The following is a 26,238-nucleotide window of genomic DNA, read 5'->3' as shown; positions in this document are numbered from 1 at the left end:
TACTATGGAAAAATCAATGTGGTCTTGGGCAGCCGCCAACGTCCAAAGGAGCCAAAAGAAGAAGGAATGCCGTGCTGCTGAAAGACTATCGTCTTCCATCAAAGAGAGGAGAAAAGAGAAAATGCTTTCTCGTCCAAACTGCTGACTCAGTGATAACCAGAGTCGAAGATTATGAGGCAGGCTGCTCTGGGCCCAGCCAATGTCAGCAGGGCGCGCATACAGACACGGAGGAAAAAACAGCTTCCACGAGGAGACGGGTGAGATGAAATAGGAGCAGGAGACTAACACCAGGGCTCAGAGGCAGCAAAAGGAGGGACAGCCTTGCCAAAAGAGATAATGGAACCCTTGGAATGGTTTCCTATACTCCTGTTTTCTCGTTCCTGCTTTCTTGATAGATTTGCCGCTTCATCATGCCAAGGTAGTAAACAGCGAGGACGTCGATGCATCAGCTAGCTACCTTCGGAACTGCTTTAGTTCTCGCCATTTGCCATCTTGACCAATGGAGGATGTGGCAAGCACCCAGGGATGTCAGGAGAGGGCTTTATAAGGTATTCCAAAGGCAAGTGCACATTATTAATCATCCATATAGTAGCTGCATACAAAATACCTCTCTCTCTCTTTTTTTAAAAAACCCCTCCACTTCACAACCAGGCTCTGTCATTATTCTTTTTCGCAGATTGGAAGCAGATGTCGACGGGGGCTTTTTTCCTAAGGCCACACAGATAATTGCTAGCTAAACAAACCTCGGAATCCAGGTTTACCAGCTCAGCTCAGTTTCCCACTCAAGGACTAGGAGTGTTACTAGATCTAATAAGCCCTGCTCTGTTTTGTTTTCAAATTCTTGTAATTAATAAATGAATACTGCCTGACCGGCTCTACTGTTAGGCAGGGTGGGACAGCCGCCGCAGATGGCAGGTGCTGAGAAACAAGGAGAGGCCGTAGCTCTTTGGGACACACCATGCTGCCTTGCATCCACAAAGTTAGCTGCTTTGTGTTCAACACACCGCTTTGTGCTCAAAATGATAAAAAGCGGTATATAAAAGCTTCTAGTAAAAGAATTCAGTCTTTCACCTCAACACACATCAGTGCATATTGTCATTTAATAACAGAATATAAAATGCACCAAGCAGGACAAAAGTTGGGGGGGGGGAGAGAAACGAGGAGAAACTGGAAATCTTTTTGCTGTCCACGTGCAGAAGAATATGGATATTGTTGTTTGGTATATTTTTAGGAAACCCTACATTTCAAATGGATGCCAAGGTAGCATATACAAAACAAATTCAATACCTTGCTATGCAAACGCAGTTATCACAATACACAAAACGCAACGGGCTGAATAATAGTAACTGTAAACTGTGAAGGTGTTTTTGTACAGGTACTGTAACGAACTGGGATTACAGGTAAGACCTCTCCCTTACAGCAGGTCCTTCTAATCTCAGCTCGTTACATACAGTGAAGATACCAGGTAGCCTGAAATCTGGCTGGTTGATGGAGGGTCAAATACTCATTTCACTCATTATAATGCACATCATTCTCTGACTTTTGTCTTCTGGGTGTTTTCCTGTTATTATTCTGTCTCTCACAGCTACAATAAACCTACCATTACAATTATGGACTGGTCATTTCTTCGTCAGAGGGTAAACGGGCAAATTTAGCAGGGGATCAAATACTTTTCCCCCTCACTGTATACGGTACATAACCTATGAAAATACATTTCCTCTTTTCTTTTCTTTTCTTTTCTTTTCTTTTCTTTTCTTATTGTTTCTTCTTGCGAGTTCCTGTATAACACAATCCTTAGGCTTTCTTTTTCTAACATATACAGCAACCGATAAAATATCACACATGTATTTAAATACGCAGTCACGACATATTTAACAAATATGAAGTCACGACAAACTGGATGGATCTCCACACGCCCCTGCTGCTGCAGATACCTAACCTCTGCACAAATTACGTAAGTTCTTTCCAATTGAAACAGAAAGAAAACCATGGCTTGTTTATCCTCGATGTGTCACAGACCCCTACATGTTCACGTATTGTAAAAAATGCTGTCTCCTTGGGAGCATCAGTGGCCCCAACCTTAATACGTTTTAGCCATATGGCGAAGGTCCACTTGTTTTCCAGAGACTCTGAGTGACACTCTGATTTATTTTATACCTGGATCTCCCTTTAATTAAAGTTAATTAAACTTAATTAAAGTTAAGTAAGTAACCCTATTGAAAGCAGCACTGGCAACACGTAAAACCACTGAAAAGAACAACAAGGAGGATGAAATACAACACACACACACACACACACAGAAGACCCTGTCACGTGAGACAGCTGGTGGTTTGCTGGAACGACAAAGTCTTTGCTCACTGGCAAAAGGAAATCTGCTTTTCTTCATCTGTCAGTAGATCAAGATGAAGCAGGTGGAAACAGGTGGAGGCAGAGGCACACCAACCATCACCAACAAAAATTCGGGTTCATCAGAAGATTCAGTGCAATAAAACCATTCCACACGTAATGTGCATTGGGATCAGAGTATTTGAATTACCTTCAGGAAAGTAAAGACTCACAGATACTGGGCATGCACGCAAGCTGCAAAGTGTGGCTGAGTCACGCCAACCATGCAGGCACAGAAAGTATAAATTAACTTGCAATCAATTGGTTTGGATTAATGACAAAAATCCTAAACTTCATCATCTCAAAGCCAGGCCAGAACTCATAATACATTTGAGAATTACACACCTCCTAATTGCAACCTTAGATTTTGAATTTCCACAGCATCACCACTTAAAAGAGCATGTGGGTGTCACAAATATTTGTTTGAGACAGGTACGCATCACTGGGAGCACCTGGTTTTCTCAAGCTCCCTGTGGTACATATACCTAGAGGCTTATCTTTGGAGGAAGGAGTCCTGAATCATGTGTTCAATAATGTACTATAAGTCTGCTATGAATGGCAGAATATGATAAAACCCAACAGTCTTACCTTCACCTGATGAGCCTGAAAGATCTATGATGACATACACTCTTCCTTCTGGTTCCAAATCAATCTGCAGTTGGAAAAAGCAAATATTTATTATTAGAATTCCCATGTGTACGTTTCCTTGGGTGGGTGTGTTTGTTTGTTTATTACTAAACGTCATCTTGCAAATCCTTGTACCGCATACTCAATGGAAGCCAGTGATTTTAAGGACTTGAAAAAGTCCATCAGATTCTGATGTGCCATCTCAATCCAGCCTCAGATCTAAGTAGGAAGGGTCCTCATAAACATTTGTTTACACTGCTGGATTTCAACCTCACAGGGTCCCCTTTCTTAATTACCTGAAGACAAGTAAGGGCAACACTTTATCTGATTCTTGAATCCACAACTCTGCATATTCCAAATGTTTGGGATAGGTAAACACATGTGGGGGGGGGGAATATAAATTATCAAGTGAACAATATCTTCAAACAGCCTTCGCCGATCTCATACTTTCCAGATGATTTGGACTCCAACTCCCATAATCTCCAGCCAACATAGCCAATGTTCAAGGATGCTGGAAGTTGTTGTCTAAAACATCTGGAGGGCACTAGGGGAAGACTGTAGTAAAACAATTAAAATGTAACAGATGTTTACAGCCTTCAGAGCATCGTTGGCTTCAACACTGGCTCCCAAAAGAATTTATGAAAACTGTCGAGAGTGTTTTCATGTGTTGGAAACAGCAAAATGTGGATGTACAAGCAATTCATGCATCTACTGTCAAGGTTTTGGGATAATACGCATAATGAACAACGCTCTGCCTGCATTTGGAACGTCTGCAGCTTTTCACTCAGGAGGCAAGTAAGTTTCCCCTCAGAAGTGTGATCCCAGCAGTAACAACAGCAGCTAGGATTCTTTACTGCTCAGAAGCGGAAGAAGTTCCCACCAAAGAAGAACGGATGAGCAAGATAATGGACTGTGCAGAACTGGCAAAATTAAGAGCAAAATTGAGAGAATCTAAAGATGAGTGTTTTATGGAAGAATGGATGCCTTTTCCAGGCCACTTAAAGAAATATTATATAATATGATGAACTCGCAAGCAGGATTTGAGCTATGAGCAACAGAAGTAATTACAGTAGTACCTTGGTTCTCAAACACCTTGCTACTCAAACAACTTGGAACCCAAACACTGCAAACCTGGAAGTAAGTGTTCCAGTTTGCGAACTGTTTTCGGAAGCCAAATGTGCTCCAATTTGAGTGTAACGCTGATGATCTGAGTGCCACACTTCCGTTTTGAGTGTTACGCTGACAATTTGAGTGTTACACTGAGGTCTGTCTGTTTTTGCTATTTATTTTGCGTTTCTGTTTTTGCGGCTCTTTTTTGTGTGTGACTGCGGAACCCAGTTCAGCTACTGATTGACTGATTGTGTGACTGCAGTACACTGTTTATTGCTTTCATTTTATGGATCAATGATGTCGTTAGATAGTAAAATCCATGTTAAATTGCTGTTTTAGGGGTTGTTTTTGAAAGTCTGGAATGGATTAATCAATTTTGCATTACTTTCTACGGGAAAGTGTGCCTTGGTTTTGGAACGCTTTGGTTTTGGAATGGACTTCCAGAATGGATTAAGTTTGAGAACCAAGGTACCACTGCAGATTTAACAAACAGAAGACAGCGTGCAGCAGAAAGGGGAAAACAACAACTCCATGGAAAAAGGGGTAGGAAGTCAACAAAATAACAGGGGGGATCAAATGTGTACTGGATTGTGTATGTTAAAATTGTTGAAACTTATTAAGAATATCATTGAAAAAAAGAAGTGTGATCCCAGGAGAGTGAAAGGCAGGATCCTCTTTCTGCCGCTCCTTGCCATGTGCAAAGATCCAAACTACAAGAAAGAAGATTCCACCTAAACATTAGGAAGAACTTCCTGACAGTAAGAGCTGTTTGACAGTGGAATTTGCTGCCAAGGAGTGTGGTGGAGTCTCCTTCTTTGGAGGTCTTTAAGCAGAGGCTTGACAACCATATGTCAGGAGTGCTCTGATGGTGTTTCCTGCTTGGCAGGGGGTTGGACTCGATGGCCCTTGTGGTCTCTTCCAACTCTATGATTCTATGAGAGGTGCTCAGGCTACAGAGTCTCCGGACGTTCCACAAGGTGCAGCAGCCAAGAACAGACCGTCTCCTGAGTGTCCTTGTCCGCCTCGAGTTGGCACAAAGGCGGCAATTTCCAAATGCTATTCTCGATTGACCTTCGAAATTGTGAGGGAACATGGGGGAGGAGCTGATCTCTTACACATGCGGTGGCTATATTTCAGGATGTTAACACAATACATATTTAGTACAATGCATATTTGGCACCAATGCACAGTGCCTGCGGTGCAGAGCCAAGGTCTGAAAAGAACTTTTTGGTTCCTGTAATTGCTATCTTTTATAGCAGGGCAGTCACTTGTGTGAGTGACTTTGGTTTTTTGTCTGTCTGTTTGTTTGTTTGGAACTAGAAACCAAAGTTCCACCCACTGGAACCAGGTGCAAAATAGGGGGACAAAACCTATTGCTTACTGCAGGGTTATGGAAGCCCTCGGACCTCCCTATGTTGCTGGACTCCAACTCCCATCAGCCCCCTGCATGGCCAAATGGCTCAAAATCAAAGCAGATGTAGTTCAGCAAAATCTGGGAGGACACTGTTTCCTTCATCCCTGACCTATGGCATTCCATGAGGCACCTACTCCCGAGTTACAACAAATAATGCGTATTTATAATTGCTGATATTAAACAACTGTGCAACCACACTGGCACCTTTCATCATCTTCATCTTCATCTTCATCATCATCATCATTATCTATTACTTATACCCCATCCATCTAGCTTACCCTAAGGAGTCTCAAAGAGGCTAACAATCTCCTTTCCCCTTCCACACTCTGTGAGGTGAGTGGGGCTGAGAGACTTCAGAGAAGTGTGACTAGCCCAAGGTCACCCAGCGGCTGCATTTGGAGGAGCAGGGAATCGAACCCGATTCACCAGATTACGAGACTGCCGCTCTTAACCACTACACCACACTGGCTCTTGAGAGCCGTCTCCTCCATTAATCTGCCCAATCCTCTTTTCCTATGATCCTGCGCATGTTCAGTAGGAAGCAAGCCCCACTGACCTTAATAGGGCTTACTCTGAAGTAATGTAGGCAGCATTGCAGCCTGCACCAAAGAAAGCACACTGCCCTTGCAGAAGCTAAACCGCCTTGACCGTGACCAATGCTAAGTGCTCACTCTGCAAACTGTGTCCACAGCAGGACAGAGAGACTGGAACACAGCATTCAAACCACGTCCCTCTAAATCCACGTGGGATCTGCTACAAGGAAAAGAGAATCCAGAACCGAACTAAAATGCTTAAATAAGCATCGCGCTCATCCACAATCATAATGACTACTGTGCGCCAATAATTAAAGGAAGTGAAAACTCTCTCTCTCTCTCTCTCTCTCTCTCTCTCTCTCTCACACACACACACACACACACACAGTTGAGCATCAATGCCCCACAAACTGCACTTTGGTCATTAGTTCTGACAAGTGGCGTTTACTTTTTAATTATTTACGATAACGTTTTGGTAATGCGAGAACTCTGCGGATCCTGCCAGGATTACATCATTGCTGGGAAGAGGAAGAAGAACTGCCCTTTTAGGGAATGTGCTAGAGTATTAATGCTATATTAACATCTCGGTAGATGTTCCTATTTATTTATTTCCCCTTTTAAGAGTGGCTGGAGCGGCTTTTGATCAAAGCGGCTTACATCTGGACCTCACCATCTCAGAAAGTGGAAAAGGCAGATAATTATCAGATTGCATTTCATAAAGAAAGTGTGTGGTGGTGGGAGTAGGGGTGAGTAGGGAGAGAGAGATATTGCTAAGGACTGGAGGGAATTTTCTGCCCAGGCACGACACGCATTGTCTAATGTGGTGCTATGTCTATACTGAATTTTAACCTGCAAACAAAGCTGACTTGATCCATCTATATGAAAACGCACGAAATTAAAACCTCCCAGATTATCCCCCTAACTACAAAGAGGGGCCGGAATGCACAGGGTGTGAGCGGCGAGACAATTAAAAATGATCTGTGCATATGAGCAGGAAAGAGTTGCAAACTTTTTAAAAAATAGGAAATGGTGACAGTTGTGCTGGTGAGGATTCTCACTCCCAATGAAATTCAGCAAAATATCAGCATTTCCTGTGGGATCAAGACAGGCACTGATAACGTCAAAATGCTCCCTCCCTCCTTTGTAAACGTTTTAAGTGCAGTCTATTAGAAGATCAGAAGAGCAGCATGCGAGGTAGATGTTTTGAAGTTAAGAGATGATGGCTGCCTTTGAACCATGTCAGTAATATTCTGCAGATGGCCCCCTAAAATAAAAGGAATCCATATTCCTCGTTGTCCCAGCTTCTACCATTCGCACACCATGTTCACTTTCAATCCTTTCTGTGATTTCAAATCCCTTAGATAGCGCCAACCTAACCTTTACATTGCAGGAACGTTAAATATAAAGTTGGGGCAGAACCACATCATAAATGTAAAGCCAGAGGCGGCGCTAACTGCTCCAGCACCAGGAGCGGCACACAAGCTGTGCACCCGGGGGCGGGGTAGCTGCCTTCGGGGGCGGGGCTAGCATCCGGGGGGGCGGTGAGGTCACCCCCCCCGGGGATGACACCTGGGCAGGCCACAACTACCACACACCCCTTCCTCCGCCAGTGTGTAAAGCACATCCAATATACAGTGGTACCTCGGGTTACATACGCTTCAGGTTATATACACTTCAGTTTACAGACTCTGCTAACCCAGAAATAGTGCTTCAGGTTAAGAACTTTGCTTCAGGTTAAGAACGGACCTCTGGAACGAATTAAGTACTTAACCCGAGGTACCACTGTACATGTCTTTCAATAATTCCTGGGAACTGTAGTTTCCTCATCGCAGTACAGGGGTACCTCGGGTACCACTGTATGCTTCAGGTTACAGACACTTCAGGTTACAGACTCTGCTAACCCAGAAATATTACCTCGGATTAAGAACTTTACCTCAGGATGAGAACAGAAATTGCGCAGCAGCGGCGCGGCGGCAGCGGGAGGCCCCATTAGCTAAAGTGGTGCTTCAGGTTAAGAACAGTTTCAGATTAAGAACAGACCTCCAGAACGAATTAAGTTCTTAACCCGAGGTACCACTGTACTGCAATTTCCAGTACCCTTAACAGGATTCTTTGAGTGAAGTCACATGCTTTAAGCGTGTGTCAGGTGTGGATCTTTGGGGAAGTTTTCAGTGTTTGACGTTGTACTGTGCTTTTGCTAACTTCGTTAGTTTTACCACCTTCTTCTTCTTCATCATCATCATAAAATAAAGTGGGGATGGGAACCCAGCTGCATCCAATATTTTAAAATTTACATACAACTTCTGGTCTGGATTGTTTTATACCTGTAAAATGCACCTTTTTAAAGGGAAAGATATGAGGTTAAAACCAAGGTGTTTAAAAGCAAACGGGACATAAATATTCTGCTTGGGAGCTTACCACAGAGAATTGTGACAGAGCCATTCAAGAGACATTGAAGTTTTGAAATCGGGGACATAAAATTTGCATATTATGCTTTGTCAGAGGCAGAAGGACAAGACTAATTGTCACATTGATGCGAGGGTTTCCGTTCTGTCACGACACAACGTGGTGACATTTTGTTACGGCTTGCCGAAATGTAATCCTCTTCGTTCCCCTGCAGCTATGCAGCATCTCACCCGTTGCCAAAACACTCCGCTAACATTTGTCACCTCCAAAGTGTTTGCATGAGTAATACACAAGGCCCTAATTCAAAAAGGATGCTGAAAACTTAGGAAGCACCAAAAGCAACCGACCTGTTAAACTTGCCCTCCCGCCCACGTCAAGGCACCTCCACATGACTCTGACAGCTTGCTTCATTTGCTTTGCAGAGCAGATATCAAACCCCCAATGGCCAGAATGCTCATTTGTACTACAAATGCCTTCTCGTGATTTTATTAATAACGGAGACAGCAAACATAATGGCACGAGGCTTTAATAATACAGAAAAGCTTTACGGAAACCACACAGAACCCCCATGGTCTTTTTCTTTTATGAAAACCAATCACTGGAACATAGGAATCTGCCTTGCACTGGGTGAAGTAATTGGTCCATCTAGTTCAATACTGTCTACACTGACTGGCAGCGGTTTTCCAGGGTTTCAGGCAGGAGTCTCTCCCAGCCCTGGAGATGCTGGGGATTGAACCTGCAACATTCTTGCAAGGCTGTCCATGGCTACTAGCCATCGTGGCTCCGCTGTGCCGCCACAGTTGGAGGCAGCAATGCTGGAAACCACAGGAGAGGATGGCTCTTGGTGCTTGAGTCCTGCTTGCGGGGATTGAGAACAGGACGCTGGACTAGATGGGCCAATGGCTGGATTCAGCGGGCTGTTCTGTTGTTGTTGTTGTTTTAATCTAGCCAGTGAAAAACAACTTGCAGACAGAATAATCACAACATTCCGAAATCAATTGATTTGTGAAAGCCTGCAACGTTAAAAGCCAATGTTCCCAAATTATGGGCCATGTGAATTCAGGACACCATTAATACAGCAAAATGACCAGCAAACAGCTATTGGAAATCATTTGCAAAGCAACAGACAGAGAATAACCTTATTTATCTGCATAACGTCCATGGGAAGACAGAAGATGCCCAACCCAAAACTTGGGGGGGGGGATGTACAGGAATTAATTTTTGCTCAGGTTACATAATACAAACTCAGTGGAAAATAGCTGGAAATGGAATTTTTCAGTAAGTTTAGATCTAACTGTGGTGATGCAATTCCTCTATTTGGCCAAGTCAGACGTGATCAATCTATGCCACATCGATTGTGGTGGCACTCGCTTGGTACCTGTAAAGCACTGTTACACCGTTTTAACAGCCCTGGCTCCCCACACATATAATCCTAGGAACTGGAGTTTGTTAAGGCTGCTGTTTGTTAAACGTACTGGAAGAAGCAAAAATCACGAGTGCCAAAGCAATGATTCTTCAACATCAACTTCGTTGGAATGGTCATGCTGGGCGGATGCCTGATGATTGTCTTCCAAAGCAACTACTCTATTCCGAACTTAAAAATGGAAAGCGTAATGCTGGTGGTCAACAAAAGAGGTTTAAAGATTCTCTCAAGGCAGATCTTTTAAAAATGTAGTATAAACACCGACAACTGGGAAACACTGGCCCGTGAGTGCTCCAGTTGGAGAACAGCTTTTACCAAAGGTGTCATGGGCTTTGAAGACACTCGAACTCAAGACGAAAGGGAGAAATGATCTAAGAGCTAGGCAAACCCTCACCGTGATCAACTCCCGCCTCAAAACCAATGTCCCCACCATGGAAGGATGGGTAGATCTAGAATTGGCTTCCACAGTCACCTACAGACTCACTGTTAAGACTGTGCTCATGGAAGATAAGCTTACTCGGCTACGAGTGGTCGCTGAAGAAGAAAGTAGAAGGCTACTGGGAACTATAGCTCCGTGAGGCGTCTCCTAACAACTCACAGCACACTACAGTTCCCAGGATTTTTTTGGGGGGGGAGCCATGACTGTGGAAGTGGTATATGAGTACAGATGTGATGTACAGCCATCCCTTAGCCGCTGTGATTCTTCCCTCATCTGTGCACCATCCTCCTTTCTTAAAAGAGTGGGACAATGGCAAAATGGGAAGGAGACACAGTTTTGAGCTGCTCCAATGAGATTTCGGCTCCAACTTTACTGTTATGGTATCATAAGGAGTCACGCTGCAGCAGCTCCAACACTGTGCCATCGGCAGCAGAAAGGCTTCATAACACTGAAGTTACATCAGGCTCAAGGAAAAATGTGCCGAGGAAAAAGAAACCCATGTTGGATGTCAGAAGGCTTGGCAATATGAGCTCCAGCATCTCTATAAGTTCACATAATAAAATCTCTGTCCACAACTGACATTCACTGGCACACTTCTTGGCAGTTTCGGCAGAGAGACAGCAAGTTCGCTGGACATGGAAACAATTACTCAGAGGAGGCTGAACTACTTTTAACCCCAAACGCATGGATCATTTCCCCTGGCCAGAGGAAACTGGAGCACTCTGGGAGAAAACACCAGGATGGCGGCCTTGATCTGTATTGAATCTATTAATAAGTTCGGGATAGTATCTTAATTTCCAAAGCTTTTGTTAAGGGCCTTCACTACAGAAATGCAGCAAGTGAATCAACTTTGATCTGATCCCTCTTTTTTTCCACACGTTATGTTTCCATTATCTTGAATTACCTTGATGGGGGGGGGGCACGGAGGATCGAGGTATTGTGCCTGCTTGCTTGCAAACATTGCCTGATTTAGCCCTCTTTTATGATGAAGAAATTTCTTGACATTTCATTTCTGCTCTCCTCCCACCCTAACAATAGGGCCCTGCAAAACTTATTTCTTTCTTTCTTTCTTTCTTTCTTTATTTTATAAAATTTATAAAACTGGGAAATTTGTGGAAGGGAACTTGGGTCGACCTTAGAAAAGGAGGTAAAAGATGGGTATTGTTGTTTAATTGAGGTTTATAAGTTAAATTTGGTTAACCAAGAAGATTAAGTAAAATATTAATAAGGTAAGAGTAGGAGATAAGAACTTGCTGAGTTAATTATGGAATTGGGATGCAAGAAGGGGAGGTGTGGAGAAGTCAGGGAAAGTGGTTAAGAAATTAAGGATTTGAAATTATATGTGTTTGTTTTTGTGTTTGTATGTCTGTATTGTGTATTGTGTGTGTTTGTATAAATTGTGAAAACCCAAGTTATTTCTTTATTTAGAGCATTCGTACCCGGCTGTTCAGGCAAAACGGCTCCTAGAGTGTTTTACATCCAATCAATTAAAACAAGGCATTCCCTGCACATTGGCTTAAAACCTAAAAACAAACAACCATGATGTGCAAAGGAAAAAAGGGGCAGTGGGGAGATCAAACTCATGTCTTCCTTTTGAAGAATCCTGGTGACTATACATACAGTCTTTTGGGGAGATGAATTGAGAGCATTAAATGAGTTTAGGCCTGTAGAGCAGAGAGATCCTATGTGATAATAGGCTGGTTTAATCAGGAAAGAGCTCCTCTCCTCTCCTCTCCTCTCCTCTCCTCTCCTCTCCTCTCCTACACAGTTTCCTTTTTGTTTCTGCATGATAGCAAAACCCATAGTTTGTTGCAATGTCCGAAACTGGCAAACTACAGTACGCAGGCTCAGACCCTACCTGTCCGCGGACTGTCTTGCCAGAGTGGTACATGCTCTGGTTATCTCCCGCTTGGACTACTGCAATGCGCTCTACGTGGAACTACCTTTGAAGGTGACCCGGAAACTGCAACTAATCCAGAATGCGGCAGCTAGACTGGTGACTGGGAGTGGCCGCTGGGACCACATAACACCGGTCCTGAGAGATCTGCATTTGCTCCCAGTACGTTGCCGAGCACAATTCAAAGTGTTGGTGCTGACCTTTAAAGCCCTAAAGAGCCTTGGTCCTGTATACCTGAAGGAGCGTCTCCACCCCCATCGTTCAACCCGAACGCTGAGATCCAGCGCCGAGGGCCTTCTGGCGGTTCCCCCATTGCGAGAAGTGAGGTTACAGGGAACCAGACAGAGGGCCTTCTCGGTAGTGGTGCTGACCCTGTGGAACTGCTTGGCAGGGGGTTGGACTCGATAGCCCTTGTGGTCTATTCCAACTCTATGATTCTATGATTCTATGAACTTCAGATGTGAAGGAAATAAGGAGCTGTCTTATCTTTAAAAGACATCTGAAGGCAGCCCTGTTTAGGGAAGTTTTTAATATTTAATGCTGTATTGTTTTTAACATTTGATTGGGAGCCGCCCAGAGTGCCTGGGGAAACTCAGCCAGATGGGCGGGGCATAAATAATAAATTATTGTTATTGTTATTGTTATATATTATTATTATTATTATTATTGAGCCTGCTTTCCAAACCAGAATTGGAAATCCATGATTCTGTTGGCTTTGAATTATGCCTACCCACAACTTACATGTATCCGCTGCCCGTCCCCCTTACCCGCCCCCACCATGGAACAAATAGCAATGGGTAAAGGATTCAGATCAGGATTAACAGTACTGGGGCTTTAACCTTGCCTCCTGCAGTGCCCCACTGCCCTGATGGAACCCACTACCACCGCCAGTGGGAGATGCAGGTCTCCCAAGCATCACATCTTGTTTGAACCAGAGTAGTTTCCGCAAGCTTGATTATCATTAAGAACATGTTCATCAGGAACAGAGGCATGCAGGAACTTCTCTGCCAACTCTGCGGCTCACGAAATCCAAAGCTCAGCCTTCCAACCTTTCCCCCTTGCTTTTGTCAACATGCAAGGAGGCTCCTAATCTGCTTCTTATCTGGTACTTGAGAGCCAGCCAAGGAAGGAAAGTAGACTGTGGTCAATCTTCTGTACGAATACAATCATTTGGAAGTTCCTTCATAATGCACTCCCTTCCATTTCCATCCATTAATATAATGAGAAATGATGGAATGTGCAGAAAGAGATTATGTATTATTGATATTCATAAACAGAGCCAACTTGCCTTCAGGATTTAACTGCTCTGTTGGGTTAACACAACTCTCAGAAAAAGGAAAGAAACATCAGCTGGGATGGCAGAGTTGGAGGTCAAACCATTTCCTGCATTTGAACTGCAGAAAGAAAGAACGAAAAAGAAAGCCAAAGCGATTCAAGGAGGTCATTTTCCATATCCTCCAAAAGTTGCTTTAAAATGCATACCTAGTCGTGTTCACCTCATGTGCAACTGCAGCTACATGGATGCAAGCAGTATTCCATGTGCAGCTATGGGTATCTTTGGCATCAGGGTAAAGGAAAAACACTGGGAAGGCAGTGTGGTGCAATGGTTAGAGAGTCAGCCTACGGCCTGGGAGACCAGGGTTCAAATCTCCACTCAGTCAGGAAGCTCATTAACTTTGGGACAGTCAACCCACTTCACAGGGTTGTTATGGGATTAAACAAAGAAGGGAAGAAGCTCTTTGGGGGGGGGGTGTAGTATAAATACAATGAAAATAATAAATAATACTAATTTCGCTTAAATAAAAAGTGGTTAAAATACAGAATCAAACCCAGTTTAAATACAAGGAGGGGTGCAGACGCTTCAAAAAGGTAGTGTATACAGAATTTCTCTTTATGTTTATGGAAGCGGAAGCAAGATATTTACTCCTCACCATCTCTCCCACTCTCTAGGCCCTTTGATATACAACGGGGGTTAAAGAGAAATGCAGGCTTTTAAGTGCACTCAAAGCAGGCTTTTAAGTCCGCTCTAAAATAAATATTAATAATATTAAAATAAATACGGAGATGACACACAAAGCAGTGACAGAACGCAGCTTTGCAGGGAGTGTTTAAACAATGTGCCCTCCCTTTCAAATACTTCTTCGGGCTCTTGCCATTTTTCCCCCCTCAAGTATTTAACAATCGATTTGCATGCTTATGAAATAAACAGTAACTTTCGGTCAGTGCAAATATCAACACTCGGAGAATGAAAAGCAAACTGTAAAGCTAGCTTTGTTCCTGGGATTTCCCTTCTTCTCCCCAGCACAGAGTGGTTGATTCTGGTTCCTGGTAAGGCAGAATCACAGAATTGTGGAGCTGGAAGGAAACTCCAAAGGTCATCTAGTCCAGCCCGCTGCAATGCATGAATCACAGCTAAAGAATCCCTGACAGATGGCTAGCCAACCTCTGCTTAAAAACGTCCCACCTTAAAGGTGCTGGAGCAGATGTTGCTGTCTGCTGTATCTGGAGAAATTAGGGTTTTTTTAAAAAAAGAAGCAGAACAACCCTGCAATATCGCCAGAGTGGCGCATGCTCTGGTTATCTCCCGCTTGGATTACTGCAATGCGCTCTATGCGGGGCTACCTTTGAAGCTGGCTTGGAAACTACAACTAATCCAGAATGCGGCAGCCAGACTGGTGACTGGGGGCGGCCGCCGAGACCACATAACACCGGTCTTGAAAGACCTACCTTGGCTCCCAGTACGTTTCTGAGCACAATTCAAAGTGTTGGTGCTGACCTTTAAAGCCCTAAACGGCCTCGGTCCAGTATACCTGAAGGAGCATCTCCACCCCCATCGTTCTGCCCGGACACTGAGGTCCAGCGCCAAGGGCCTTCTGGCGGTTCCCTCACTGCGAGAAGCCAAGTTACAGGGAACCAGGCAGAGGGCCTTCTTGGTAGTGGCATCCGCCCTGTGGAACGCCCTCCCACCAGACGTCAAAGAGAACAACCACCACCAGACTTTTAGATGACATCTGAAGGCAGCCCTGTTTAGGGAAGCTTTTAATGTTTGAGATAAAAACACAGGTAAATAATTGAAACAAAACCAACAAAAGAATAACCCCCTCAGGCCTTGTGTGCCTAGTGTGGAAAAAGTAAAAAAGGACGGAAGGAAGGAATTTTGTACTAAGTCTGCTTAAGTGTCCATTTAGCCCAGTAATGCCTACTCTGACTGACAGCTGCTCTCCAGTGACTGCAACTTTCCCCCGCAGCTCTGCTACCTTCTTTCCAAAATGCTCAGGCATCAGTTGAGGGCCACAAAAGGACCCCACTAACACAGACCCCCCCTTGAACCATTCCTTCCCTTCACCATTGCAACCTGCTTGCTTCCTTGCCAGCCTTTCCTTCAGGCCCATAGCGTGATGGTTGGTAGAGAAAGAGGACCAGCAGATGCCATCTCCCGCTCGCTCATTAGCTTTCTTGCCGTCAAGCAAGCAGGTGGCCGTGATGAGGAAGAAGTGGAGAAGCAGGAGCTCAGGATAACAGCAGCGAGACGGCAGACTCCCCAAGGGAGGGAAGAACGTTGAGCACAATCTGAACATGAGTCAGCAGCGTGAAAAGTTAATGCTCCTCTAGAGCTGCATCATCAGCCAATGTAGAGCATCCAGATCGAGGGAAGTCCTAGTACCACTCTATTCTGCCTTGGTCAAGCCTCACCTGGAATACTGTGTCCAGTTCTGGGCACCACAATTTAAGGAAGATGTGGGAGGAACGTGTGCAGAGTAGGGTGACCAAGATGATCAAGGTTCTGGAAGCCAAGCCATACAGCTGAAGCTTGAAAGGTGTTGTGACACGTACCTACGGGACCGCCTCTCCTAGTATGCCCCACGGAGGACCTTAAGGTCCACAAATGACAACATTTTGGAGGTCCCAGGTCGCAAGGTGCTTAGACTGGTCTCAACTAGGGACAGGGCCTTTTCAGTACTGGCCCCGACTTGGTGGAACGCTCTGCACAAGAGACTAGGGCCCTGCGGGACTTGACATCTTTCCACAGGGCCTGAAAGACAGAGCTGTTCCGCCTGGTCTTTAGTTTGGACTCGGTCTGACCCTTATGTTTCCCTCCCCTTATGGTCTTGATTGATCAGCTACTTTAAAATGAGGCTCCATTTTAAATCACATTTTAACCTGTATTTTAAATTGTTTTCACTCCCTCTCTTTTTCTCCTATTATGCTTTTACTGTGATTTTATTGGTGTTAGCCGCCCTCTGACTGGGGAGGGCGAGGTATAAATAAAATTTATTTATTTATCATCATCATCATCATCATCATTATCTTCAGATATCTCAAGGGCTGTCACATGGAAAACGGAGCATGTTTGGTTTCTGCTGCTCCAAGGGGCAGGATCCGAACCAATGATTCAAGTTACAGGAAAGGAGGTTCCAAGTAAACGTTAGGAATAACTTTCTGATGGTAAGAGCGGTTCAACAAGTAGAACGGACTACCTTGGCATACTCTCCTTCATTGCAGCCTTTTAAACAGAGGTCAGATGACCATCTGTCAGGTATCCTGTAGCTGTGATTCCTGTTCTGCAGGTGACCCCTGGGGTCCCTTCCATCCCTACAGTTGTTTAAGTCCATGCCTTGCCTAATGGCCCTCCAAACCATGGAGCCGACACTGCCTTTTTATTTCTTTAACCTGGAGGTGTCAGGCTTGAGCCTGAGGCTTTCTGCAGCCAAAACATACATTCTTCTGCTGAGCTATGGTCCTTCCCTGAGAAGGGCAATTGGCCATGTGTAAGAACAGGAGGCAATAGGGGAACTGCAAGCAGGGAGAGGCCTAACATAATGCGTTTTTGTATGTTTTCTTCACTATTATATGCATTTCTATGCACACTTTACCCAGTTATATGCATTTAGCAAGTCGGAGGCTGTATGCACCTGAATATTAGTTGATGGGAACCACTAGTATGGAAAATGTTGTTGCACTCAGGCCTGCTTTTGGGCTTCCCACAGACACCCGGTTGGTCACTGTGAGAATGGGATGCTACGACCAGATGGACCACTGGCCTGTTCTAGAACGTTCTTCTTAGGCTCTAGAGGGGTTGCTGCACCCAGATCCAACTTTAGCATATTTCCCCCCCCCCTCAAATCCTTTATTATTTTATTCACATAATATACATTCTTTACAACAGACAACTCCAAAATCAAATCATATGTAACAAAACCATAAGTCTCATGTTTTTATTTACACTGATCTCCTCTCCAATACTTTTACTTGATATTTCTTGCTGCTTTCTGCTTTCCTTATAGAATCTTTATAAAAATTTAAATCTCTTCAATCCTAAACCAGTCTTTAACAATTTCAATTAATCCCTTCACCTCCTCCCCCACAGCCTAGTACTTCCCTCCACCCGTGTGTGATCTTCTTTACCTATTATTTTTGTTATTGTTGCATTATTCACTTTATTTGTTATTCCATCCTTAATATATTATTATCCTATCTCTTTGCCCCTTTTAAACTTTTTTAAAAGGCACCCAGATCCAGGTTGTGGGCTTCCAAACATACCTGGCTGAGAGAAGGGCAATGGACTCAAGCCTATTGCTTGGGTTTGTTGCTGCTCCTCCTCTGCCTAACTATTGCTACTAGACATAGTCAATGAGCAAGAAATGGCAGCTACTCCTCCCACCACTGCGGAGCTGATATTTGCAGGCACATCCCATCTGGGCCAGAGGAGGAGGCAGGTGAAGAAGCAGGTGGCAATGGTAAAGAGGAAGAGCAGGTCCAGGGGTCTCAGATTCACTGCTGGGATGTGGGTCTTCAGCAGCTGCCCTACGTTGCCAGGCGTTGGCATCCAACCTGCTCCAGCCATTTAGGGCTGGCTCTGCAACACACCAATCGCAAAACGCCGTGAATATTTATTTGGAACGAAGCCCCGCTGTGTTCACTCAGGCTTACTATAAGGCAATTGCGTGGCTCAAAACAGGTTTGCGAACAGGTTCTCCTCTTGTTCAGTAAGAGCCATTGCCAAGAAACCAGACGCGGAAGGTTTTAGAAACAAGCTATTATTCTCTTTTAAGGCTTCAAGATGCCATCAAGATGCCATCGGATGCAAGCAGATTAGGAATTTTGGAGGGCTCATCTGCCAGTCTGCAGGAAAAGCAGACAACCAAGGGGTGTGTGGAGTTCAGTTGTTCAGAAATTTGCTGCTGGGAAAATGGAAATATCAGTCAAATTCTTCCAAACTCCTGCAGCACAAATGTCTGGACACATGGAGGTCCCTCCCTGCAAAAGATTAAAACGACTATTTCTAAAAGTGAGTAGATTGTTCCCGCCTGAAATAAATGTACTTTTGTTCCTGGAGTACACACACCCAAACACCACCGAAGAATAGTACAGAGAGTGACTTGATAAATGCTTGGAGATCACTTCATTGTTTGCTTTATTTATACAGCTTTCCTCTCCCTCTGAAGATGGTGTGCCTCTGTTTACTTTAGAAGATTAGAAAGGGATTAATGAAGCCAATTCTCTTAACAAAATGGCCATCTCTGCTGAAGGCTGCAAATTACTTATGATTCATGCTGGCTTCCTCTCCACTTCCTTGTCCACAACGAAACCAAGGCAATCCCAATTTCAGGCACAAAAAGAGATCCATCCTTACCTGTATTTAAGGACACGGCGGAAAAAGACTCGGCCCTGGCAGACACCACATAACCCCATGTAAACAAAACAACTGGTTGGGGAAACAGAGTGAAGGCCAGGCCAGGCCATGTCACAGGAAACAGGTCAACAGCAGGCCAACGATCTCTATTGAAAAAATGAGCTTGAGAGGGATGCAATACAGAACAATCCAGAGTCTCTGGCTAAGAACCTATTTTATTTTAATTGTACATCTTCTGCCCCAGCTGCAACAATACATATCTCTCCCGCATCGGTGTCTACGGCCTCAGCAGGCACTGCAACCTTCCAACAGCTAATAATAATAATAATAATAATAATAATAATAATAATAATAATAATAATTTATTATTTAAACCCTGCCCATCTGGCTGGGTTTCCCTAGCCACTCTGGGCGGCTTCCAACAGAATATTAAAATACAATAGTCTATTAAACATTAAAAGCTTCCCTAAACAGGGCTGCCTTCAGATGTCATCGAAAAGTCTGGTAGTTGTTTTTCTCTTTGACATCTGGTGGGAGGGTGTTCCACAGGGCGGGCACCACTACCGAGAAGGCCCTCTGCCTGGTTCCCTGTAACTTGGCTTCTCGCAGCGAGGGAACCTGGGGGAAGCCTGCTTGTTCCCTCATGCCCACCCCCGGGGAGCCCGCCCCTCTGTGCCAGCATGCCATTGGGCGATTCAGGAGGCTGACGCGAAGCAGGAATACAAGCCAGGAGCATGAGGTGAAGCTCGCACTCTGGATGGGATCAGCTCCCCACAACCAGCCCCGCACCATCACCAGGGGGCGGGGGAAGAGGCTCTGGCCGTCCCACAAAGCCACCGCACCCCTGAAAGGGGGTAAGCGGACTTGGACAAGAACATTCTCCCCTCCTCCAGCTTCCAGATGTACTCAGAATTCTTATTGCCTCCAATCATGGAAGCAGAACATAGCCATCACAGACCCTCCAAGTGTCCCTGTTTCCCAGGGACAGTCCCTGATTTAGAGAAGCCGTCCCAGTTTCTGATTTGATCCTGGAATGTCCCGCTTTTCCTTAGGAAACGTCCCTATTTTCATTGGAGAAACGTTTGAGGGTACGGAAACAAGATTTCAAACAAAGCTCTCGTTATCAGGGCTGAATATCAAAAACAAGAGATTTAAAAGGAGAGAAAGAGAAGAGAGGGAGAGATGGTGTTATCCAGATGGGCTTGTGTTTAACCAAACTCAAGTGAAAGGCTTTTAAAACCAAGGACTATGAAGGTTTAAAAACAGGGGCAGTGTAATTAGTTTAATCCACAGAATTAGAGGCTGGGTGGCCATCTGTCATGTATGAGCTACTTGAGATTCTTGCTTTGGGGGTGGGGTTAGACTAGATGGCCCCCAAGTTCCCTTCTAACTGCGGTTCTATGAGCGTGGTAGTAAAAGCAGAAATTAAAAATTCTGTGAAATTTAAGAGGGGGGCTTCTACCAGGAGATGCAGAGAAAGTCTATTGCAATTCTAGACGTCTTCCAGCAATGGATGGAGGGGGAGGGGCCCATGACACTTTTTATTATCATTTTGTCCAGCTCTAAGACAATTTCCTCTCAACTAATTCAACCCCAGAAACTACTTTCAAATACCAATTCTCTTGCAGCTATCAATCCTCCTTAGGAAAAAGGATTTTCTAGTTTCCACTAACACCTTCCCCAGACATAATTAATCCCTGTGCTACAGGGATATATATACATTTTCATGTGGCTGTGTGTGGCCTCGTTCACCCCAATAATAGACGAGGTAGTAAACCAGTCCGTGGGCTCTGTCCCATCAGACTGTGGGGAATGAACTATTTCATTGCTCCTCTGTACAAAAGAAAATTACCAAACCCCCCCCCCCCATACTTAAAACCTAGCTGTCACAGGAGGCTGAGGTGGGCACTGACATGGGAAGCCTTAAAAGCGGATTGGGCAAATTCATGGAGAAGAATCCTGACACGATGGCTATGCGCTGCCTCCACAGTTGGAGACACCAGTGCTTCTGAATGCCAGATGCTGGAAACCACAGGAGAGGAGATAAATAATAATAATAATAAAATAATAATAATAATAATTTATACCCCATCCATCTGGCTGGGTTTCCTCAGCCACTCTGGGCACCTCCCAACAGAATATTAAAAACACGATAAAACATCAAACATTTAAAACTTCCCTAAACAGAGCTGCCTTTTAGATGTCTTCTAAAAGTCAGATAGTTGTTTATTTCCTTGACATCTGGTGGGAGGGGATTCCACAGGGAGGGCGCCACTACCAAGAAGGCCCTCTGCCTGGCTCCCTGCAACCTCACTTCTCTCAGTGAGGGATCCGCCAGAAGGCCCTTGGTGCTGGACCTCAGTGTCCGGGCTGAACAATGGGGGTGGAGACGCTCCTTCAGGTATACAGTGGTACCTCGGGTTACATACGCTTCAGGTTACAGACTCCGTTAACCCAGAAATAGTACCTCGGGTTAAGAACTTTGATTCAGGATGAGAACAGAAATCGTGCTCCGGCAGCGCGGTGGCAGCAGGAGGCCCCATTAGCTAAAGTGGTGCTTCAGGTTAAGAACAGTTTCAGGTTAAGAACAGACCTCCGGAACGAATTAAGTTCTTAACCCGAGGTACCACTGTACTGGGCCGAGGCCGTTTAGGGATTTAAAGGTCAGCACCAACACTTTGAATTGTGCTCGAAAACGTACTGGGAGCCAATGTAGGTCTTTCAGGACCAGTGTTATATGGTCTCGGTGGTCACTCCCAGTCCCCAGTCTAATTGCTGCATTCTGGAGAGGGCTCCTGCTTGTGGATCTGGGTGACCGCTGTGGGAACAGGATGCTAGACTAGATTGGCCTGATCCAGCAGGCTCTTCTTATCTTCTTATATCTTTCCCAGACAGTCCAATGCGCAGGATTCCTAAGAACAGATCGGCTCAAATAATTACAGCAGCCTCCACAAACATCAGCAGTCACCTTGCAGTTTCCCCGGCATCCATGTCTGCTTGATTAACACACAGTCCTTCATTAATGTTCTTCCCAGCATGACTTTCACATTTCTCCCTTTTTTTGCTAGGGCATTCATTCCCTAATAAAGTACCCTTGGCAGATTGTTAGGTGAGACTCCAAAATGTACTTAATTACAGCTGCTCTGTGAAGCGTTGCACTTTCGATGGGCTTCTAAAGGCTGATTATAAAGAGGAGAGGCAGCGGAGGAGGACAGAGTCTTTTAGAAAACCAGGAGAAAACAAGAGCCCATTAACTGGCTGAACTGCAGGACTCTCGGCCCCTCAGCTCTCCAGCTTTCAGCTGCTTTTGAAGAAAATATCACTACCCACAACAATGCATTTGTTTCCCGCATCTCATAGAATCATAGAATCATAGAGTTGGAAGAGACCACAAGGGCTATCGAGTCCAACCCCCTGCCAAGCATCTCATGCCTGGGTTTGCAGCCAGGTTAAAATGTATCTAGGAAAGGAGGGCCACACGTATACAGTGGTACCTCGGGTTACAGACGCTTCAGGTTACAGACTCTGTTAACTCAGAAATAGTACCTCGGGTTAAGAACTTTGCTTCAGGATGAGAACAGAAATTGTGCGGCAGCGGCAGCAGGAGGCCCCATTAGCTAAAGTGGTACCTCAGGTTAAGAACAGTTTCAGGTTAAGAACGGACCTCCAGAACGAATTAAGTTCTTAACCCGAGGTACCACTGTATCTATACCCACAGCCAGGGTGGATAATCAATGATTATTTTTTAATCGGATTGGTTTTTTTAATTTAAATCAGATTTTTTTTTATTTACATCAATTTTTTTTTATTTAAATCGGATTTTTAAAATAAAATGCTTATGGAGGAAAAATCTTTCTAAAGATATTTTTCTATTTAGGTTACATTATAGTCCAAAGGCTATTCATCAGGAAATAAGGATTTGTTTTAAGTTTTTCATGTGTGCTAAAACTCAGTCTAAGGTTTTTTTTAAAAAAATGTTTAACCAGATCAGTTAACAGACATGGATACATATTGTATAACACTATTGTTTTAGTTAAATAAATTGTTTAAATTGTTATTAAGTAAATGGTTATTTTTCTCCTTCCAATAAAGTACAGTAGAAAAGTTGTCCAAATATAAACAGTTAACTTATTAAACCTCACAATAATTTCATAATTATCTGTCTATGTATTTCCAATAGTACACCCAAATCGCTTTTACTCTCTCAGCCTAGCCTACCTAACAGGGTTGTTGTGGGGATAAAAATGGAGGGGAAGAGAACCATGTATGCCACCTCGAGCTTCTTGGGAGAAAGGCGGGATATAAATGTGTAATGTGTATGGGTTGCTCGTGCGTAAGTTGCCGCCTCTCCAGGCTTTGTTGCCTTGCTAAACCTTTCAGTCTGGACAGCCCTTCACTTTGTGGCTGCCTCAGACAATAGCAGTATCCGTCAGTGGGCGTTTCTTAAATCTTTTCCAGCTTAAAAGCTGTTTGACGCCAAGTCTCCTCCTACTCTCTCTGCACGGAAGTCTTCTGCGCAGGGTGGGCATGGGTAGCAGAGGACCCGTGCTCTCCCCGCTGGTGTCCGGTGAAGAGTCCTGGAGCCCTCTCGCCGATTCCTCCATCAGCCCCTCTATATCCCTGGTGTTGCGCTGATTTGCTTCCCCATCTGCGGAGCTGCCTCTCTCCCTGCTGGGCCCTTCTCCAGCATCATTTGAGAGCCTTCCCTCCGCCTCTAGCTCCGATGTCAGTTCCCTGACAAAATGTAATAATAAATAATAAATACTGATACATTACTTTGCAGATTTTTCTTTTAAAGGCATTAACCAAGAGAGCTGGGGAAGATGTAAAGGAAGCCCTTGTTCCCCAAGAGCGAGTTAGAAGGGTGTTAAGCAACCATTTTCTTCAGACCACCAAGTGTCACAAAGGGCACTTCCAGACAGTCTCTATTTTCGGGCGGAATTCAATATTGTACCAGCAAATTCAGGCAGTGTAATTAAAGCTGATACGAAGCTCTTGCCTAACAAACCTGCTCTTCCCCCACGAATCAGATACAGTAGTTTCTGCTGAAAGTAAGGAAAACACCCTGGGAGAAGATTGTCAGTGGTTTTTCCACCATTTAAGTTTTGATTATTCGAAACAGCGGCTTTCTGGTGCGCTGCAAAGATCAACGTGATTCAGACTCGCACATGACCTTAATTACTGTCAGAGCAACCGCCCCCTGCTTGAAAAAAAAGTTCGCAGGGGAACCTTATAGATTTCCATGATGCCTCCTGTATAACTCTTGAGTGTGAGTTTTGGACCAGTTCCATTTATGATTCAGGATGCTCCTTGTGGCCATCTTCAATACAGATCATCCTAAGCTTTTCCCCCAGGAGCTTATAGAGTTTCCCTTTCAGCCTTGGCTCCAACTGCGCCCACAGCAAACCATCTGCTTCTCTCTGAATGTGTTCAACTCATTGACAACGTTCTCTTCCCCCAACTATATCCTCTCTTAGTTACGAAAGGATTCTCCACTCCAGGTCCCGCCCTCCCCAAGAGCCTCTCTAAAACATACAATTTTTATTCCTCCCCAAATGCGAAACCTAAGAAGCCATTAGTAGATGTTTAGAGGCCCGCTGACATTATTCGTTATCCTAGGATAACAATCCCTGAACTCATTTCAACCTCTCTCTCTTTTTATTTAATATATTCGAAGGGGAGGGGGTCAATCAAAGGTTGAAGAAGAAGAAGAAATAAACTTTGGAACAACCAGCCTCTCTTTGCCTCACCTCTAAGGCTGGATTCTTCCTTTTCTTCTTCTTCTTTACACATCAAGTGGAATCTTCACATGATCAGGGTTCTAAGGAGAAGATTCTGCACTGCAGTGGTTATAATTGCTAAGGCAACAGCAAGAGGAGCAGTGGCAGCTGGGTGTCTGTTTGCATGGAGAGTGCTGAATGTACAGCCTCACATCGCTTTCATCAAACTTAGCCTCTCCGCAATGAATACCATGTGAAGAGAGCCTAAGAGACCTGATCTTGCTGGGAATAGCTTTGGCTTTGCTTTCTGGAGTCAGGTCCAAACTGTGCAACATTAGCGACCGACTGATTTTTGGAGGGTGAAAGCTTAAGAACATCAGAGGAGCTTGGTCAAAGGCCCGTCTAGTCCAACATTCAGGAGGAAGGAGGAGGAGGAGGAGGAAGAGGAGGAGAAGTTGAAGAAGATGAAGAAGAAGGAGAAGAAAGAGGAGGAGGAGGAGGAGGAGGAGGAGAAGTATTCATGATTGACAATAAAAGGAAGGCCTTTCAGATCTGGCAAAGAGACAGAAACTGTGCTGCTAAGAAAAAAACCTATGCCAACGCTAAGGCTGAGGTTCAAAGAAGAACCATAGAACTAAAAAACACCGGGTGGATAAAAAAAGCTCAAGAGATCCAGCACTTAGCCAACACTCATGATGCACAGTGCTTCTTTAAAGCCACAAAGACCATCTATGGGCCAATAAATCATGGTGTGTGTCCCCTACGCTCAGCAAACGGTACCACACTTCTAAAAAGATAAAGAAGCTATTGCACTGTGCTGGAAAGAACATTACCAACATCTCCTATACCTGCAGGTCTCAGGGCGGTTACAACACAAAATCACAATATAAGAACACAAAATACATAATGAAACAAAAACAAAAACAACTCAATAGTGCCCCCTTCCCCAACACATTTTAAAATGGCATTGGATGTCTATGACTATATGTAAAAAAAGAATGAGTTAATTACAGCAATGGCAGGGAGACTAGCAAAGTGGAAAGTTATATAGACTGTTCCTTCAAGTTCCAACTTGCTACCTCCTTCTGCGCTGTGGGATCAAAACAGGAAGAGGAGAGTCACACTCCTCCCACTCAGAGAAAAATGTTAAATCTTACAGTAGCTAATTGGGAGATGTTTAAGTGCAATTACATCTTAACTCTGTTTCACAAAATATAAATTAAACGGGGAAATCTATGCAGATAGATTCATTGTGAATGCTTGAGCGAACACTTTGCTGAGAACCTTTTTCTGACATGCACTACGTTTTATGTATATAAACGTGGGTTATTAATGTTGCAAAAAAAATATTAAATGGACATCACACATTTGGGACATGTGTACAGTTCTGATGACCTCCTTTTCTAACACGTCGTGAGATGGAAAAGTTTATTCCCAAGGGTCTGGGCCATGGTCCGGATGTAACTGAGGGCAAAGGCTTTCACCTGCACCATCTGCTTTATTTGGGATAAAATGCACAGACCCAGCACAGGTGCATCTGAGAAAGGGCAAAACTTGACTTTCATCCCAGGCACTGGTACCTTCAGCATCTGGACCACAAAGCAACAGTGTCCTCAAGTTGCCCTTTTCGTCATATGAATGCCCTCCAAT

At 44.4% G+C, this 26,238-nt stretch overlaps 1 protein-coding gene across 1 annotated transcript in view; it reads right to left on the bottom strand.

The window, feature by feature from the left end:
- The window catches only part of PRKCE (protein kinase C epsilon), a 311,931-nt gene that overhangs the window by 170,651 nt on the left and 115,042 nt on the right, over positions 1-26,238 (bottom strand). Inside the window, exon 2 of the mRNA XM_083494361.1 lies at positions 2,974-3,037. Within this exon, the coding sequence (XP_083350487.1) occupies positions 2,974-3,037 (64 nt within the window). The remainder of the gene's footprint in view (positions 1-2,973; positions 3,038-26,238) is intronic.

The sequence above is a fragment of the Podarcis liolepis genome (assembly GCF_965112155.1).
Source record: "Podarcis liolepis genome assembly, chromosome: 3".
Lineage (NCBI taxonomy): Eukaryota > Metazoa > Chordata > Lepidosauria > Squamata > Lacertidae > Podarcis > Podarcis liolepis.
The sequence above is the reverse complement of the archived record's forward strand: the minus strand, read 5'-3'. Positions and strand labels throughout refer to the sequence as shown.